We start from the raw sequence: 19,162 nt of genomic DNA, 5'->3' as shown, positions 1-19,162 counted from the left end.
GCAGAAAGAGACTAATTTTAAGTATTTTTTCCCTTTAATTTTGTTAACTCTTTGATTCAAACAATATATGCTCAATGACTGACTCAACGGGTCACATTTTTCTAGTATCGCAAAAAAGCCTATTAATCATCTAATTAGTAAATTAAACATTAAAGGGGCATTGGAAAATGATATGCAAAAAAAAGAAAAAAAAAAAAAAATCTATATTAAATTGCATCAAACTATTATAGTATCCGTCAAATGCAGTTAGGATTAATAGGGATTAGCATTTAAGTTAATTTTTCTCGGAAACTACTGAGCCAATCTGGCTGAAATTTTGTATGAACCTTTGTTGATAAAGTGCAACGAACTAAGTATTATGGTATCCGTTTGATGCACAGCTAGGGATCGATAGGGATTAGTATTTAATGCAAAAAATGAGCGCAAATTTAACTATATTCAATCATCCATTTAGCATAAAGAAGTCAATTTAAGTCAACTTTTGATCTTCCAACAGATTAAACATCTAGTGTGTATATATGTATATGATGAGAATAATGGAAATAGTATTCCGACAAAATAGAGAAATAATAATAAAAAATAACAAACCGAGTCAGGTGTTCATCAACGTTTCGTCTTTATTTCATCCCAAAAAAGTCTTGAAATGAAGACGAAACGTTGATGAACACATAACTCGGTTTGTTCCTTTTTATTTTTTTTATTTCTCTCTCTCTCTCTCTCTCTCTATATATATATATATATATATATATATATTCATTATACATGATAAACCCCTAAACTCATTGGGCTATAACTTTTGTCCATTAAAAAATAGTAAAATGTCGTGTGTGTATATATATATATATATATATATATATATATATATATATATATATATATATATATATATATATTACACACACATACATTTATTACGAGGGAGAGAGGTTAGCGCAGCATCAACTTTAAAGTTGTTAGTATTTATTTAAGAAAAGCAACAAAAAATAGAAGTAATTTTTTTTCATTTTGCTTAAAACACATTTTTGCGCGAGCGTACGTGTGTAGGCATGCATAACTTTGCAGAAGATCAAAACCTAACATCATTAAAACAAATACAAATGTAAATCGGCCGTGGGGTGGGGTGGGGTGGGTGTCGTGGCGAGCGATTATCTTAATGTCACAAACGTGTAACGTTGTTGATTCGGTGAAATTCGAAATGCTTCGGTAAGTCTGATCGCAATTGGAAAAGAACACCAAGGAATAAATAACAGAAATTAAATTGGAGAAAATAGATTAAACTCAAACATAAAAAACCGTGAAATACATTAAAACCATTATTTTTTTTTTATTGTTGTTGTTTTTAAATGTATTTCAGTATAAGGATGAGAATTGTGTTGAAATGTAAAAATTTTCAAGCGAAGTTCATTCGGCAAAGCTAAAAGTTCCAACTTGCTTCAGCGAAAGGTCCATCTTCATTCGTCGCAGACAAAAAAAAAAAAAAGCACATAAAATTTACAGTCAACATCCATCACTGTCAGAATGGCCTTATCATTTGGTCAAACTTGAATTTGAAAATAACTGAAATATGTTTTCCACTCTTTGCATTTCTTTCTAATCCCCCCTCTCCTAGAAAATCATTTTGTTTCTTTTTATGCCCAACCGTGTGTGCAAGTCAGCTTTGTGCATTCGACCGTGAGCTCACGATTGATTTTATGGCCAACGGAATCAAATCTTTTAAATAAACAAAAAGAAAAGAAAAAAAAAACCCCAAAAACAACCAGACAACTTCTAAGAATCAACATGGCCACCATTATTATTTTTTTTTTTTAAATAAGAGCCCCCCCCCCAAAAAAAAAACCAAAATAAATGTATTGTATGGAATGATTCATTTTAAAGACCAGTAAATAAAAGATAAGTCAAATAAGAACAATTTATTATTTACTTTTGCTTCAAAATGAAACTTTATTAAAACAAAGTTGACATGGATAAAAAAAAAAAAATAAAATAAATAAATTACAACATTATGGTTTGGAATTTTTTAGATAAGGATGGATACCTTGTATCATTTAGATTTTTATTAGGACTATTATTCTCATCTATTATTTTCACATCTACATATTTATGTCAAGGTAATGATTTTGACAATATTATTTTATTGGGAGCCTTAAAAGCAATTTTTGTTTATAGATGTACAATCTGAATACTTATTGTTATACATCACTATTTAAACTAGCAGGCCGCATGACGTTGCCCAATAAGATACATAAATATATTTTAATTTGTGTAGATTACGTACTTATTATTATAGAGACATTTTTCTATCGATTATTATATTGAACCTAATATATACTAGTGAGATCAAAACTAAAAAATATATATATGACTTGGGTGCCATCAGCTAGAATCGAAACCAAGACATACAACTCTCCTTCATTCCTTAGCCACTGAGCCACGCCTATACGTTTATATATATATCATCTGTCATCCCTTTCTTAAAAGATGAAATTGGCTGATTATCAAAGAAAAGATTCAAGCAAGGGCGCTCGGATAGTCCACAGAGTTTTATAATGATATATAGCGATTTCTTTTGTAGTTTTTGACTTTTAACCGGATACACACAGACACAGACACATGCAAAGACAAGTGCCCGTTATATAAGAGCCAGCAATTTTATCATGTGGTCTTTTTCTCTTAGCTAAGTATTTCTCCCATTGAACTAAAAAAAAAAAACCAAAAAAACCCCCCCCCCCCAAAATAAATGTATTGTATGGAATGATTCATTTTAAAGACCAGTAAATAAAAGATAAGTCAAATAAGAACAATTTATTATTTACTTTTGCTTCAAAATGAAACTTTATTAAAACAAAGTTGACATGGATAAAAAAAAAAAAAAATAAATAAATAAATTACAACATTATGGTTTGGAATTTTTTAGATAAGGATGGATACCTTGTATCATTTAGATTTTTATTAGGACTATTATTCTCATCTGTTATTTTCACATCTACATATTTATGTCAAGGTAATGATTTTGACAATATTATTTTATTGGGAGCCTTAAAAGCAATTTTTGTTTATAGATGTACAATCTGAATACTTATTGTTATACATCACTATTTAAACTAGCAGGCCGCATGACGTTGCCCAATAAGATACATAAATATATTTTAATTTGTGTAGATTACGTACTTATTATTATAGAGACATTTTTCTATCGATTATTATATTGAACCTAATATATACTAGTGAGATCAAAACTAAAAAATATATATATGACTTGGGTGCCATCAGCTAGAATCGAAACCAAGACATACAACTCTCCTTCATTCCTTAGCCACTGAGCCACGCCTATACGTTTATATATATATCATCTGTCATCCCTTTCTTAAAAGATGAAATTGGCTGATTATCAAAGAAAAGATTCAAGCAAGGGCGCTCGGATAGTCCACAGAGTTTTATAATGATATATAGCGATTTCTTTTGTAGTTTTTGACTTTTAACCGGATACACACAGACACAGACACATGCAAAGACAAGTGCCCGTTATATAAGAGCCAGCAATTTTATCATGTGGTCTTTTTCTCTTAGCTAAGTATTTCTCCCATTGAACTAAAAAAAAAAACCAAAAAAAAAAAACCCAGCAAAAACAAAAGAAAAACAACAAAATACTGACAACTGAGAATCAATCAACATGGCCGCCATTTTGTTTTAATAAAAGAAACGTTAAAAAACAAATGTATTGTAAAGAATGATTCATTTCAAAGACGATGTAAATAAAAGAAATCAAATAAGAACAGTTTATTATTTTAATTCTTTTTTTTACAAAATGAAACTTTATTAAAAAGTTAGCGTACATAATAAAAGACCGATTATTACATTATGTTTTGGAAATTTTGAGATAAGGACGGATACTTTGTATCATTTAGATTTTTATTTGGACTGCTATTCTCAACAGGGATGTGATTCTCACAACTACATATGTCAGGGGAGATATTTGTAACAGTGCTCAATACACACACACATATATATATATATATATATATATATATATATATGCATATGCATATATTACATGATATAATACCAGCATTTTTATGGAAATCGTTCCAGACAAGGCGTAAAGACACTTGATGTAAAAAGCTCAAAAAAAAAAAATGAAAGATGATAATCACAGATTTAAAGTCCAAGGTTCAGCTTAGGAGGAAAACAGTCAACATGATGAAAGTTTCATTAAAAAAAAAAAAAAAATGAATACACACATTATGAAACCTCATCTCAAAGGATTCAAAAAAACAATAAAAAGATATAATTAACAAGATCTTTGTTGTTTTTAACAATGTTTAAATATATATACATATTACTTAATATGATTTTAGCTTTTTATGAAAACTGTAACAAACAAGGGGTGAAACCGCCTAATGCAAGGAGCTAATAAAGATGAAAAATAATTATCACAAAGACAGGAGATGTTAATTAATATTAGTGTTAAAACGACCAAAAAAATGTTAGGAGTCAGCAGGAAGAGGGTTCCACAAGCCTGTGGTTCTTGGAAAGAAGCTACTGAAATAGAAAGCTGTATTAAAAAGGTATCAAAACAGCCAATTGATGAAGACCACTAGATCAATGAGTCAAATGAGCTGGAACAAAGGAAGCCCAGAATAGATCAAACAATTCTGAAGGACACATGCCATAATAATATTTATAGAACATATGAGACGAGCAACATCATGTCTGTTAAAGAGAAAGGGTGGAGAAAAGGTAGTTGTCTAATCAAATTACAGATACGTTTCTGCATCTTATCAATAACTCCCAAACGAGACAAATATTGATCAGCTCAAATATGACAACAGTACTCCATACATGATGTAATAATTACCATAGCAAAGTGAATTCCTCCGAAGAAGGAAGCTTCCTGGGAATATTCACAAGCGGTCCCCTGTCAGGGAAGATGATGTCAGGTTTATGCAGTTCTTTAACATCCTCCTACATACAACACCCTTATCCTTTGATATACAATATATATTTCTTATTTAACAGTCCAGAAAAATAGAGTGAAGCCAATCAAATTACAGACACATTTCTGCACCTTATCAAGAACTCTCAAATGGGACAAAGATTCACCAGCTAAACATATGACAGCAGTACTTCATACATGGTGTAATGACTTAACAAGAATAGCAGAAAACCTATTGATTGAAGAATCTAATCATCTGTGCAAGAACGAGCAAGGAGTATATAATAGAAAGTGAAAAAAAAAAAAAAATACTTACATCACAGATGACGTCTGTGTAAGAAGACTTCTTGATTGAACCAACCCTGAAAAGAAAAAAAAAATTTTTTTTAAATAATCTTAAATCACATTTTTCTGGTAAACATGAAGTTTGCCGCTTTAATAATTTTATCAAAAAGGTGATATGCAGCAGTTCAAAAATAATTTTTAAGATTATGACATGCTAAACGTGTTGGTGTTAAAATCAATTAAGTATTACATATAAGATAGGAAAATGGGTAATGTGTAGATATAGCGTGGTCAATCAAGAAAATGTTTTGTCCTTAGCATGAAAATAACTATTAGTTGAATAAACTTTCAAGCAGAATAAAATAAGCCGTCAGCTCAAGGCAAAAATTATCACTTTTATTGAGATGTAAAATGGATGGGGATTATTTTTGGATATAATGTGTATAAGATCTTAAGAAACCTTGTAAAATTTTTCACATGCAAGATTTTGGTGCATTAATTAATAATTTGAATTTTAATCATTAAATTAGATCCTTACTATTGAGTTCTGTATGTTAAAAAAATGTAGCCAATCAGAATACATCTTTCATTTACTTGCTTATAATCAACCAATCACAATGATTGTAGTATGTGTTAAAATCAAAATGGCAGCATCCAGCAATAAAAAAAATATGTAAACAAAACAAAACTATTTTTGATTTCGTATTAGCAAAATAACATCCCACATTTTCTTGTTAATTTTATTTTTGCACTTTTCTAGATCAGGACTTAATCTATTATAATAAGTAAATAGGAAATTACCAAGTGTTCGGAGAGAGTGAAATGTTAAAATATTTGTTTCCGTTTTAAACAGTAATTTTGAAAATATATACGGCAATTCATCGTCTGCTTAAAAAAAATCGCAATTGTAAAATAAAATAAAAATAAATATAAATTATTGATAAATAATTTTCATAATTTCAATGCTTTTATGCAATCTGATTTTGGTAAATTTGTAATTTATATGCTGTTATTCCTCTCCCCACCTCTATGATTTTCTAGGTATTTTAGACTAGCGGGGGGTACCCGGCGTTGCCCGGGTGTTTGGAGGTATATGTGTTGGGGGGGGGTTGATCAAAACAACCGTTAAAAAAAAAAACAGAAAAAAAAAGTTGTCCGGGTGTTTGGAGGTGTAAACAAGACATATTTTTAACTTCTAATAGGTGAGCATTAATAGCAAAACATTTGGTATGGTTGTACACTATTTGTCTAGATCTACACAATTGATTAGTTTGCTAAATGTTTGGAACATTGTGCTTCTAACTCAGTTTTAAATCACAATACAGTGGAAACTAAAATTGAGATGAATCGTGAAAAAAAAAAAAAAAAAAAAAAAACTCTTTCATCGACTATTCAGACACATATTCAAACAAATTTAATATGCAACGATAATAATTTGGGCGAAGAAATTTTTCTGGATATGAAACAACCCACCATAGAAATTTAATTATACAAAACAATGTATGCCCCATATCAATTACACGAGGTTCCGGTAACATTTCAGCTATATCTCTGAAAAAAAAAAAAACAAGGAAAAAACATTGAAGCCACTAGAAATATATCAGGTTACACACACTAATTAGCCTTCATGCAAATCCAGATATGCATCTCCTTGATTATCGTGGTAGAAAATTAAATTCCAGAGAGTTTAATGGATTTAATAAAATGCAAATGTACCAATGTAAACAAGTTAATGTAAAGATGTAAACATTCAAAACAAGGTACCGTACACAGATATGTGCAAATGCTGTGAAATTACTGGAAACAATGCAGTAAAAGATGATGACACTGATGATGTCACCAATAAGGACAATGATAGTAATGATGAAGTGACACAAGTGATGCTTCTTAAAACAATTTATGATCTTATCCATTTTATTTTTTACTTTAAGTAAACTACCATGAATGAGTGTTTAATTTTTATCAATAAGATTGGTTAAAATCTGTGTCCTTATTTGTAACTTGAAGAATACAAAAGAAATCTAAATTTCTTTTCATATTATTTGGATTCATCGGACTACTGGTCTCATCTCAAGTGTGATTTTCACAACATTTTGGTCAATGTAACCTTCGCCCTTCTTCAGGTGTATCTTGTCGAAGTTGGGAATGTTTCTGTCGAACTCAGGAATTTGGACGGAATTTTGAGTGGAACCCTTTTGAAATTCCATCCAAATTCCCGAGTTCAACAAGATACACCTGAAGAAGATCGGAGGTTACATCGACGGAAAAGTTGTGAAAAATCACACTCAAAATGAGGTCAGTAGTCCGATGAATCCAAATAATACGAATAACCAATCCTCATCTCAAAAATTCAGAAACGTAAATTTCTTTTGAATAAAAGTTGACAATTATTGTACATTTGGGTGAAGAAACCAACTTGGAAATCATGCAAGAACGCAAATATATCTAAAGTTAAAATGATCTCTCTATGCACAACAAGAACAGAAGTTGTAAGACGGCCTGAAAACAAAAACATTGGCCAAAGTTTTACCCGGACCTTATTTCTTCATATCATTAAGTTATGCCATGGAAACGTCGATAACTCAAAAACTAAAGACTGACATTTTGGATAGTGATTGCTGTTACAAAATGGCATCAAATTCATACATTAAAATTTAAAACATCGGAAATTGAAATGCCACAAAATTTTCAACTTTAATGAAACTTTTCAAGGTCAAAGCTATATTACATAGAGGATTTCATTAGCTACAATTTGATCAAAGCAATGAGCCTCTATGATGAAGAGAACCAAAGTTATTGCCAAAAATATGGCCATCATCTTTTCTTTGACCTTGACCATCAACTTTTAAACTAGATATCTAAAAATTAAATCAGTTCTAATTTGGACCATGAGCAATATTTTGACCAAGTTTAGTGATGATTGATCAAGCGATGTGAACTCCAGGCTATAACAAAATAAACAAACAGTCATAAACATGACTGAAAACATAACTTCCTCGGTGAAGGTACAAATAACTATAATTTTGTGTGACGAGTCGTATTAGTAGATTATAAATACTTCTGCATGAGAAATATCCAAATTTAACAAAGCATCTATTTTTAAGTTATACTTATAAAATATTGAAGCAGTATTACAGAAAATGCCCGAATAAAAAACTTTTTTTCTACAAATAATCTAGACTATAACGATTAAGTCCAATATTCATATAATAAATAATGAAAAATTTAATTTGGAATAAAATGTACTTAATTATGTTTGTATGTTTATTGGTTTTGGTGCTACTAGGGTTTAAGTAAGTTATGTTGTATTTGAATGATTGTCAGCCATTTTTAAATATGGCTGCCGTTCTCGCAAATGCGCAACATTTATGCTTGTGAAAAATAGTATGATGTTCAGGAATCTATTGGCATTCATTTGCCACCATTTTTTCTTCCACCCCCAACAGAGGTCACAGAATCAAAAATCTAGAGGGATTTTGACCTTTGGGGTCATTGCCTAGAAAGCGAACCATAATTTTATTCTTGGCAGCTTTGTAACTCTTGCTCCCCTTTGTCCTTAAGTCCTCACATTCTATGAGCAATGTTTCTGACAAAGGTGGAAGAATTGCTGTTTTCTGGGTCAGAATCAATTCATTTAACACCTATTTAACCTATCGTTGGCTGGTTTTTCACCTTGAAGTACATTTTTTTCAGCTCTTTCATGCTTTGTCTGGAGCGATTTCCATAAGAAGAAATAAATAAAATGCGTGTCATTTTTAAGTCGATGATAAAATTCTATTTCTGATATTTCATTTGATTTTGGAAAAAACTAAATTTTTTACGCTCTGTGATATCAGTTAAGCAACACCTAAATATTGGACAATCTCTTTTTTTTTCTTTTTTTAATCGGTGTTGAAGGTGATAACGTATGTACAAGGAGATACAAGCATATTGGCTTTATTATTACTAGTAGGGTACCTGGCATTGCCCGGTCATAAAAAAATGCTTAAATATATTAAGAGTTCATATTTATTATTATAGAGCCAGTTCCCTATTGATCATTATATTGTACCCAATATATAGTAGTGATTTCAAAAGTTAAAAAAAAAAAAAAAAAAAAAAAAAGACGTGAGTATCATCAACTAGAATTGGAACCAAAACATTTATCACTCGAACCTTAATTTTTACCATTTGAGCTATCGTCAGGTGGATAAGAAATAGTTAAAAATGAACCGACTATAATGTATGTGTATTTGTGCATGCGTAAAAGAGCACTTTAAGTTGACTTATGCCTGCCAAGTATCAATTTTTTTTCAATTTTGACCTCTTAGCTATTTTTACTGGCTAAAACTTAATAAAAAATACAATCATTTGAACTGCCTTGTAAATGCTCTGTGTCCTTGCGTCTTGGAGGAGATTCACTTTGAAAAAAAAATGGAGACATACAGACACACAGACATAGTGAGTTTTATAAATTAGATTATTATTATTATCCAAAAGTTGTCAAGACAGAGAGATATGGAGGGAGACAGAGAGAGATGGAACGAGAGACAGTGATAAATACTTCTGCAGTTTTAGCAAAAAAGCTACAATAATATCACAGCGTCTCCATTTACATGAGAATGAGTCTCCTGTGGAATTTCCACAGGTCCCGCTATTTATTATTATTATTATTATTATTGTCATCCAAAAGTTGTCAATGTTATACATTTAAACATCATTAATTATAGCATAAGAACTGAAAAGAGAAAAGTTTAATTAAATGTAACAAAACGGAAAGAAAAAGAAAAAGCTGTAATAAATCATTACAACAAATTATGAAGAATTGAAAAAAACAAAATTTTTTTATCAAATTTCTGTTGATAGACTTGAACAGTTTTTTTTTTTTTAAAGAATATAATGGATAATTAGACTATTAGGTCCATCTTTTTGGAGAGAGAAAAAAAAAAGAAATGAGAAAAGAGAGATGGAGAAATAGAGATAGAGAAAGATAAATGGAGAAAGAAGACAGGGGAAAAGAGAAAAAGATGGAAGAAAAGAGAAAAAAATGAAGGAAAAGGAAGATATGTACCAAGTCAGGGAGAAATATGGAGAGAGACATAGAGAGAGAGATGGAGCGAGGGAGAGATAGAGAGAGAGAGATGGAGCGAGGGAGAGATAGAGAGAGAGAGATGGAGCGAGGGAGAGATAGAGAGAGAGAGATGGAGCGAGGGAGAGAGATGGAGCGAGAGAGAGATAGAGAGATGGAGCGAGGGAGAGATAGAGAGAGAGATGGAGCGAGGGAGAGATAGAGAGAGAGATGGAGCGAGGGAGAGATAGAGAGAGAGATGGAGCGAGGGAGAGATAGAGAGAGAGATGGAGCGAGAGATAGAGAGAGAGATGGAGCGAGACACAGAGAGAGAGAGATGGAGCGAGACAGAGAGAGAGAGAGAGATGGAGCGAGACAGAGAGAGAGAGAGATGGAGCGAGGGAGAGATAGAGAGAGATGGAGCGAGGGAGAGATAGAGAGAGAGATGGAGCGAGACAGAGAGAGAGAGAGATGGAGCGAGACAGAGAGAGAGAGAGATGGAGCGAGACAGAGAGAGAGAGAGAGAGATGGAGCAAGACAGAGAGAGAGAGAGATGGAGCGAGACAGAGAGAGAGAGAGAGAGAGAGATGGAGCGAGGGAGAGATAGAGAGAGAGATGGAGCAAGGGAGAGAGAGAGATGGAGCGAGGGAGAGAGAGAGATGGAGCGAGGGAGAGAGAGAGAGATGGAGCGAGGGAGAGAGAGATGGAGCGAGGGAGAGAGAGATGGAGCGAGGGAGAGAGAGAGAGAGAGAGAAAAATGGTTTGAAGAAAGGACTCGACTTCTGCTAAAATTCAGAAAATTAATTTTATTTGCAAGATTATCTGAAAATAAAAGATAAAAAAAAACAAAAAAACAAAACAGAATTTGAGATTTTAGCAAAAAGTTTATTTTTATTCTATGAGTTTGAGATGTATTCTCCTTTGTCTTGACTCTGTTGTCATGGCAACTGAGTAATGATCATCGAAATGGCTGGAATAAGAATCTCTAAAGGCTTCTCCTCCTTGTCGTCGTTGCTGGAGTCGATTTGAATGGAGCTAATTTGAACACGCCTCGGTAGATGCCAGTGCATTATTATTATCATTGCAAGAGAAAATCAAACCAAGTTTTGAATTAATTTTAACTTATTTGCCTGGTTTTGTCCTTGCCACCCTATTTGCAGTGAGCCGTCTTTTCAAGTTTTCTTTGCACAAACACTTTTTAGTCTGTTGGTCTTTGCCACGATTCGGATAGAACACAAACAGAAAAATAGAAAAGGACACAGTTCTTTCTCTCTCTCTTATTTTAAATACAATAAACGAGAAAACAGAATAAAATAAAAATAAAAAAGAAACAGAACAAAAAATTATATACAGCGTGTCCGCGTCGAGGAATATCTTTATTTGCTAATCGACACACTCCAAACAGCCGCAGAATTGAATAAGGTCACAACAGTGAGAATATGTTTATTGATTTTGATATAAGTTAATTTAATAGAAAACTCGGCAGTTATTTTTAACATTCTTTACACAGGAGGGAGAGTAGGGAGGTGCGAGGGAAGAGAGGAGAAAAGAAAAAGAAAAAGAAAAAAAAAAAATGGTTTTTATCTCTTGTGAGACTTTTTTTTTGTTTGCGTTGTGTATCGGTGAGAGTAAGTCTGTCTCCACTGAAATTGTTTCGAAGTTCAAAGAAATTTTGATTATTTAGTGAAGCGTGCAGCAAAGACGGAGAAAAGCGGAAAACAGGAAGAGCGGACAATAAACATTATTCAAATTATCAACATCTTTGCAAGTTTTCGCAATAGATTCAGCGGCAAATTGATCAACAACAATTCTTGTGCTATTAAGGCGCAAAAGATTCAAATGGAATGATATCTATTGAATAAGAAAAGATGATTTTATTCTGTTTCTTATTATTCACTCTTTCGCCTTTTTTACACATACACACGTATATATATATATATATATATATATATATGAAATATAGAATGAGAAATACATGAGGAAAATAGTGAAAGAGAGAGATAAGAAAAGCAGTTGAAAAGAAGGAAGGAGAAAAACAAAGAGAGCAAGATAGATAGAGACAGAGAAAGACAGTGAGATAGATAGAGACAGAGAAAGACAGTGAGACAGAGTGCAAGAGAGAGACAGGGAGAGAGAGAGCGAGAGACAGAGAGCGAGAGAAAGAGACAGACAGAGCGAGAGCAAGAGAGAGAGAGAGCAAGAGACAGAGAGTGAGAGAGACAGAGAGAGAGAGAGACAGAGAGAGAGAGAGAAAGAGACAGACAGAGAGTGAGAGAGAGAAACAGACCGCGAGAGAGAGAGACAGAGAGCGAGACACAAAGAGAGACAGAGAGCGAGACACAAAGAGAGTCAGAGAGCGAGACACAAAGAGAGACAGAGAGCGAGACACAAAGAGAGACAGAGAGCGAGAGAGAGAGACAGAGAGCGAGACACAGAGAGAGACAGAGAGCGAGACACAAAGAGAGACAGAGAGCGAGACACAAAGAGAGACAGAGAGCGAGACACAAAGAGAGACAGAGAGCGAGAGAGACAGAGAGCGAGAGAGACAGAGAGCGAGAGAGACAGAGAGCGAGAGAGACAGAGAGCGAGAGAGACAGACAGAGAGAGAGAGACAGAGAGAGAGAGAGAGACAGAGAGAGAGAGACAGAGAGAGCGAGAGAGACAAAGAGAGCGAGAGAGAGAGAGCGAGAGAGAGAGAGAGAGTCAGAAAGACAGAGAGTGAGAGAGACAGAGAGCGAGAGAGACCGAGAGCGAGAAAGAGCGAGAGAGACAGAGACAGAGAGAGAGCGAGATAGAGAGAGAGAGCGAGATAGCGAGAGATAGAGAGAGCAAGATAGAGTTAGAGAGAGCGAGATAGAGAGAGAGCGAGATAGAGACAGAGAGTGAGATAGAGACAGAGAGTGAGATAGAGAGAGAGCGAGATAGAGACAGAGAGTGAGATAGAGAGAGAGCGAGATAGAGACAGAGAGTGAGATAGAGAGAGAGCGAGATAGAGACAGAGAGTGAGATAGAGAGAGAGACAGAGAGAGTGAGATAGAGAGAGAGACAGAGAGAGTGAGATAGAGAGAGAGAGACAGAGAGTGAGATAGAGAGAGAGAGACAGAGAGTGAGATAGAGAGAGAGAGACAGAGAGTGAGATAGAGAGAGAGAGACAGAGAGTAAGATAGAGAGAGAGAGACAGAAAGTGAGATAGAGAGAGAGAGACAGAGAGTGAGATAGAGAGGGACAGAGAGTGAGATAGAGAGGGACAGAGAGTGAGAAAGAGAGGGACAGAGAGTGAGAAAGAGAGAGACAGAGAGTGAGAAAGAGAGAGATAGAGAGTGAAAGAAAGATAGAAAAAAACAGAGATAGAGACAAAAAAAGAGTGCACTTGAGAATCAGAGAGCATGCATGCATGGGAGAGAGAGTGCACACAAGACAGAGTGTGTGAGGTAGAGACAGAGAGTGTGCATGCGCATGCAAGAGAGAGAGAGAGTACAAAAGAGAGAAAAATAAAGAGTCAAAGAGAGAGAGAGAGAGAGAGAGGGAGTGAAGGCGCAAAAGCTTTTATGATTTTATATCAGAAAAAATTCACCAACTTTCAGACATTTCATTCTTGATTGCCATGAATACATGAAAACATAAGCCGCGACACAAACACAAATTCTTTTCAAATGACAAAGAAGAAAATGAAAACTCACACTATTCATTGTAATTGAAGAATTAAAAAAAAAAGTCTCAATAAGAATTCAAACAAATCAAATCAAGACATTTTTTCTTGAATGGCTCAAATATCCAATGACATTCAGCTTGATTCAAACTTCATAATTTGAGACAAATGAAAGATGTAATTTGTTGAACTTTCTGGCTAAGCTCATAACAATTTACCGTACCATACCAAAGTGGCACTAACCCTAAGTGGGTTGAACCAGCTTCCTCTAAATGAGGAAGTTTCATGAGAGTATGAAATTCACAAGTAGTCCTATGTATATCTCTAACAGGGTAGATAAGAATGTAAGGTTTTTGCAACTCTTGAAACGTGTCAAAGTCCTACATTCAGCGTCTGATATTCCCATATGGTCACCTATCTGGTACTAACCATGCTCACCGTTGCTTAACTTTGGTGATCTAGTGAGAAAGGGTGTGTCAATATGATTATGTTGTATATAATAACGTCTTACACTCAGTGTTAAAGCAATACTCTACTATACAGGGTGGAACGATAAAATTATCGCTCTAGAAAAGACAACATAATTCCATTTTTGTTTGATGAAAACCGTTTTTTTTTTATCTGTTTTATTGCAAACCATCTACTAGTTGGCCAGTTGTGTACAAATCCCAAGAGCGATAGGAGCCTTCTATCAGGTCTGAACATGACACAATGTACAATGAGTGAGAGCGGAGGTGCGCCCCTGTACAACTGATGCTCTTTACCGATCCAAGTAATGACAACAGGACCATTGTCAGCACCCTTAAAATGCAAATTCAACACTTGAGGGCACAGCTCAATGCATCAGACGACCTATGGTTATGGTCCTTGATGTAGTTTTAAGTAAGGGCCACATCATGCCACCTCACATCTTCAAAGTAAATTTGAAAATCAACACCAAAGTATAATAGAATGTGCTGAAGTGTATGGTGATCTCCTGATGCAATTAGGTGGCCGCTCGCAGACCCTTGGTGTGGTAGTAAGACAGAGTTGATACCAGTAACGCTGAAAGCAGTCAAGTCACTTCGTACATACTCAAGCCAAGTTTTACTTTATGTTCCACACATCCTCAAGTCTGGGGTATCCATGATACAGTAAATGACAGATTGTACATGTAAGCATTTTTTTTTTTTTTACATAGGCATCACCACATTATCAAGGCCAAGAGGCCACTCAAGGATAAGGGTTAAAGAGTGTACAGTAGATATTGGACAATATAGTAATCATTAGTAATGAAAATTTGGTAAATTTGATAACTTCTATGGAACGGCTCATCAAGAACTTATTTACATTAGACTTGAAGACAACCATATTGTAGTCAGCCGGAAAGCAGGAAAACGGAAGACAATTCCACAGGCGTGCAGTTCTAAGAAAGAAGCTTTGTTCATGGAATCTACGTTTAGGTTTAGGCACAGATAAAGAGTGGGGGGAATTATTGATAGTGTTTACAGCTAGACGAGTGTTTCTTGTGAAAGTTTGGCGAGGGGGAACCATAGATTGAAGCTCAGTTGAACACTTTCCATGAAAATAACGATACATCAGAGACAAACTCGCAACATCTCTTCTGTGAGATAGAGGTTGCAAGGAGGAGAAAAGGACATCTCCTACGAGGCTACAAAGTCTATTTTGAACTCTATCAAGGCAGGACAAGTCCTTTCTAGCAGCTCCTGCCCAGATGTGGCAACAGTATTCCATCCTTGGACATACCTGGCTCTTATATAGATAGAGAATAGCATCAGCAGTGAGATATCTACCGGATCGATAGAAAGATCCCACCATTTTTCCAGCGGCCTTGGCAACAGATTTGATGTACGTGTTTATTTAAGATCAGGAGTAATGGTCAAGCCAAGAAGGTTAGACACTGAACACCACTTATCATAGTAGAAAGCAACCTGGTTTCAAATCTCAACAGCTCTTGCTACATCAAGCCACCCTTAAGTGTGATGATACAGCGAAATGGCTATATATAATTATTTACTATAATAATTAAATACCTACAGACACTAGTGTTTCATCGTTTCGGGAATCATCAGTGCAGGGTGTCACAAGCCATCTCTGGTTTGATTAGCAAGGACTATATATATATATATATATATATATATATATATATATACACACACACACAGGACACAGTTCCCCCCCCCCGTCTGTTCTTGAGGCGCTTGCCATCAGTTTTAGCCCCCCCCCCCACTTTGTGCAAGCAGAGAAATCTTCAGTTACACAGTTGGAATTATTTGGTGGGGGGGGGGAGACACATTCGTTTAATGTTTTTTTTTAATTTTGTTTCTATCCCTTTTGCATACTAGTATTAGTATTTCTACAAAAAATAGTTTTTTCCTTTCTTTCAGACATATATCCTTGAAAACTGGTCTGATGAAAAGCGCTTCAGGTTTTATTATATTTTTGTGATTCTTTTAATCGACTTATTTATTTTACCCAATTATATATTTATAATACATAATTTTTCCGTTTTTGTCTATTTCCCCCTTTTATTTTATTTGTATTTTAGTCAATTTAACATCTGAATATGGTCCATTTCTTCATATATATATATATATATATATATATATATATATATATATATATATACACACGAAAGAGTGCCTGCGTGTGAAACTTTTGTGGCAGGAAGTGCGCAATCTCCAACCACACATCTCCTGAGTCAACATTGTTAAATACCAGTGGCAAATGAAATGTGTACAAGACAACTGGAAACAAATGCCGAGATAAGCAGAGAGCACATACAGCGCCTAGAGTTCCCAAATGGTCATCCATCTGGTACTAAACAGGCTCAACATTGCTTAATTTCGGTGATCTGACGAGAACCAGTGTGTCAACGCAATTATGCAGTGTGTGTGTATATATATATATATATATATATATATATATATACACATATATATATATATCAGTGACTGAGGAAGTGGCACTTGTCTGACAAGACGTTGCAAGCATCAGGTGTGTATATGTGTATGTATGTTTATGTATGTACGTGTGTATGCATATGTATGTGTATATATGTTTATGTGTGTATGTATAGATATATATGTATTGTGTATATATGCATACATATGTATGTGTATGTTATATGCATGTATGCATGTATGTGTGTATGTATATATGTGTATGTATGCATGCATGTGTAAGTATGTATTGTGTATGTATGTATATATGTATATATCTGTGTATGTTTATAGATATGTACATGTGTGTTTATGTGCATGTGTGTGTATATATGTATGTATGCGTGTATGTATATATATGTATGTATATCAATGACCATCTTCAGTGTCATGTCTGCTTGATGGTGTGAATTCCCTGGCAGATCTAAAAAGTCATCTTCGGGCACATGGACTTTCAGTGACTGAGAGAGTGGCACTCGTCTGACAAGATGTTGCAATCATCATGTTTATAGATATGTATGCGTGTATGTATGTGTATATATGTATGTATGTGTGCATGTATATATGTATGTATACCAATGACCGTCTTCAATGTCATGTCTGTTTGAGCGTGTGCATTTGCTGGCAGGACTAAATAAGTCAATTTCGGGCTAATGGACTTTCTGTGTCTGAGGGAGTGGCACTCGTCTGACAAGATGTTGCAATCATCATATATATATACAAACATACATACACACACACACACACACACAAACATTGTTGATGGGAAGATTCCAATAATTTTCCTATTTCCGATATAATTATCAATTCCGATTCTTTATAAATCCCTAAATAGTTAACTATATAGTAGGTTTTTTCCCCAATTATTCTAATAACATATGCGTAGATATTTTCTCAAACGTAAAAATACATTTGTGGGGGGATGATCAATAGTTTTCACTTTTACTGGTTGTTTATAAATATTTATTATTATATCATTACTACCAACAGTGGAAAATTTTGCTTTAAACAAAATCAAATAAAAAATACAATTAAAAGAGTTGTTTATGGCATCGGAAAATGGGTACAAATTTTTCCAATTCTGATACTTATATCTCCAAAAGTTCCAATGATTCCGATTAATCAGCCCAACACTAATATATATATATATATATATATATATATATATATATTCGAAATTGGTATATTTAGGCAGCATTTTTTCATTCAAGCAAATATTAAATGCAATGGAGACACTTCGCTTTATGATTCTTTTTTTAATTTTTCGATTTTCTGTATAATGTTTTTGTATAAAAATCAAAAATATTAATAAAAGTTCCATAGCTGTTGCTGTCACGAGCGCTTTCGATTCGTCCATGAATCATCATCAGCTGTTGAAGTAATATATATATATATATATATATATATATATATATATATATATATATACATACAGAGAGAGAGAGAGAGAGAGAGAGAGAGAGAAATATAGACAGAGAATATTATCTAGCAATAAAAAAGTGGTCTATGACCTAGAAAAAGCAGGTGTGTTTAAGCGCAGTGTTGCCTGGAAGAAACCTTTTTATCATTTGTTATCATGGTATATTAGACAAAATACATTGTGTTGCCCGGGAGCCATAAGATTAATAATAAAACTGGGTCAGTTTTCGTTCCGGTGGGTTGATTGTCGACTTTTCTACCACTTTCAACGTTCTTATGCTTTAATTTGGAAAGAAAAGAAATCTATATAAAGAGTTGTTTGTGGTGGTGGTGGGGGGGGGGTCCAAATAGGGGAAGAAACTGGTCAGAAGAGAAAAGGGACGTTTGAACAAGGGAGGGGGAGAGTGAAAAAGGGAGAAATGAGAGAGAGAGAGAGAGAGAGAGACGTAAAGAAAGCAGTAATCACATGAAATGAAATTAGAATTATTGAAGTTGTTGTCTTAGTTTAAGCAAATTTATAGGTGGAGTCAGTAGTCTAAACGTTAAACTTTGGCCCTTGTAATTTTTAAAACGTCCGACTTTCACCTCAGAAATCTGTTATTATTATTTACTCATGAGTCACCACTTAGACCAAAAACCATTTGAGAATAAGGGTTAGTCAGCTGAATAGATTGTCAGTTGAATGATGAACAATATTATTGGAAGATTGAAAATGATGAATAAACTAAACGTTTGATCACATATTTGGACAGCTTATGATAAGTATTTTTGGACATCTGATTTGAAGATGATCATGTTGTAATCTTAAAATGTGATAAAGAAACAGTAAAAAAACATTTAAGATGGGAAAAAGTAAGGACATTTGAAACAGAAAAATGTAAATACAT

General features: G+C 34.1%; 1 protein-coding gene across 1 annotated transcript in view; it reads right to left on the bottom strand.

The window, feature by feature from the left end:
• Positions 1-19,162, bottom strand: part of LOC145260695 (dihydrolipoyllysine-residue succinyltransferase component of 2-oxoglutarate dehydrogenase complex, mitochondrial-like) — a 160,540-nt gene that overhangs the window by 59,549 nt on the left and 81,829 nt on the right. The window contains exon 3 of the mRNA XM_080119096.1: positions 5,250-5,295. Coding sequence (XP_079975222.1) covers positions 5,250-5,295 — 46 coding nt within the window. The remainder of the gene's footprint in view (positions 1-5,249; positions 5,296-19,162) is intronic.

This window comes from Euprymna scolopes, chromosome 36 (assembly GCF_053919585.1).
Source record: "Euprymna scolopes isolate OS-2025 chromosome 36, ASM5391958v1, whole genome shotgun sequence".
Classification (NCBI taxonomy): Eukaryota; Metazoa; Mollusca; class Cephalopoda; order Sepiida; family Sepiolidae; genus Euprymna; species Euprymna scolopes.
The sequence above is the reverse complement of the archived record's forward strand: the minus strand, read 5'-3'. Positions and strand labels throughout refer to the sequence as shown.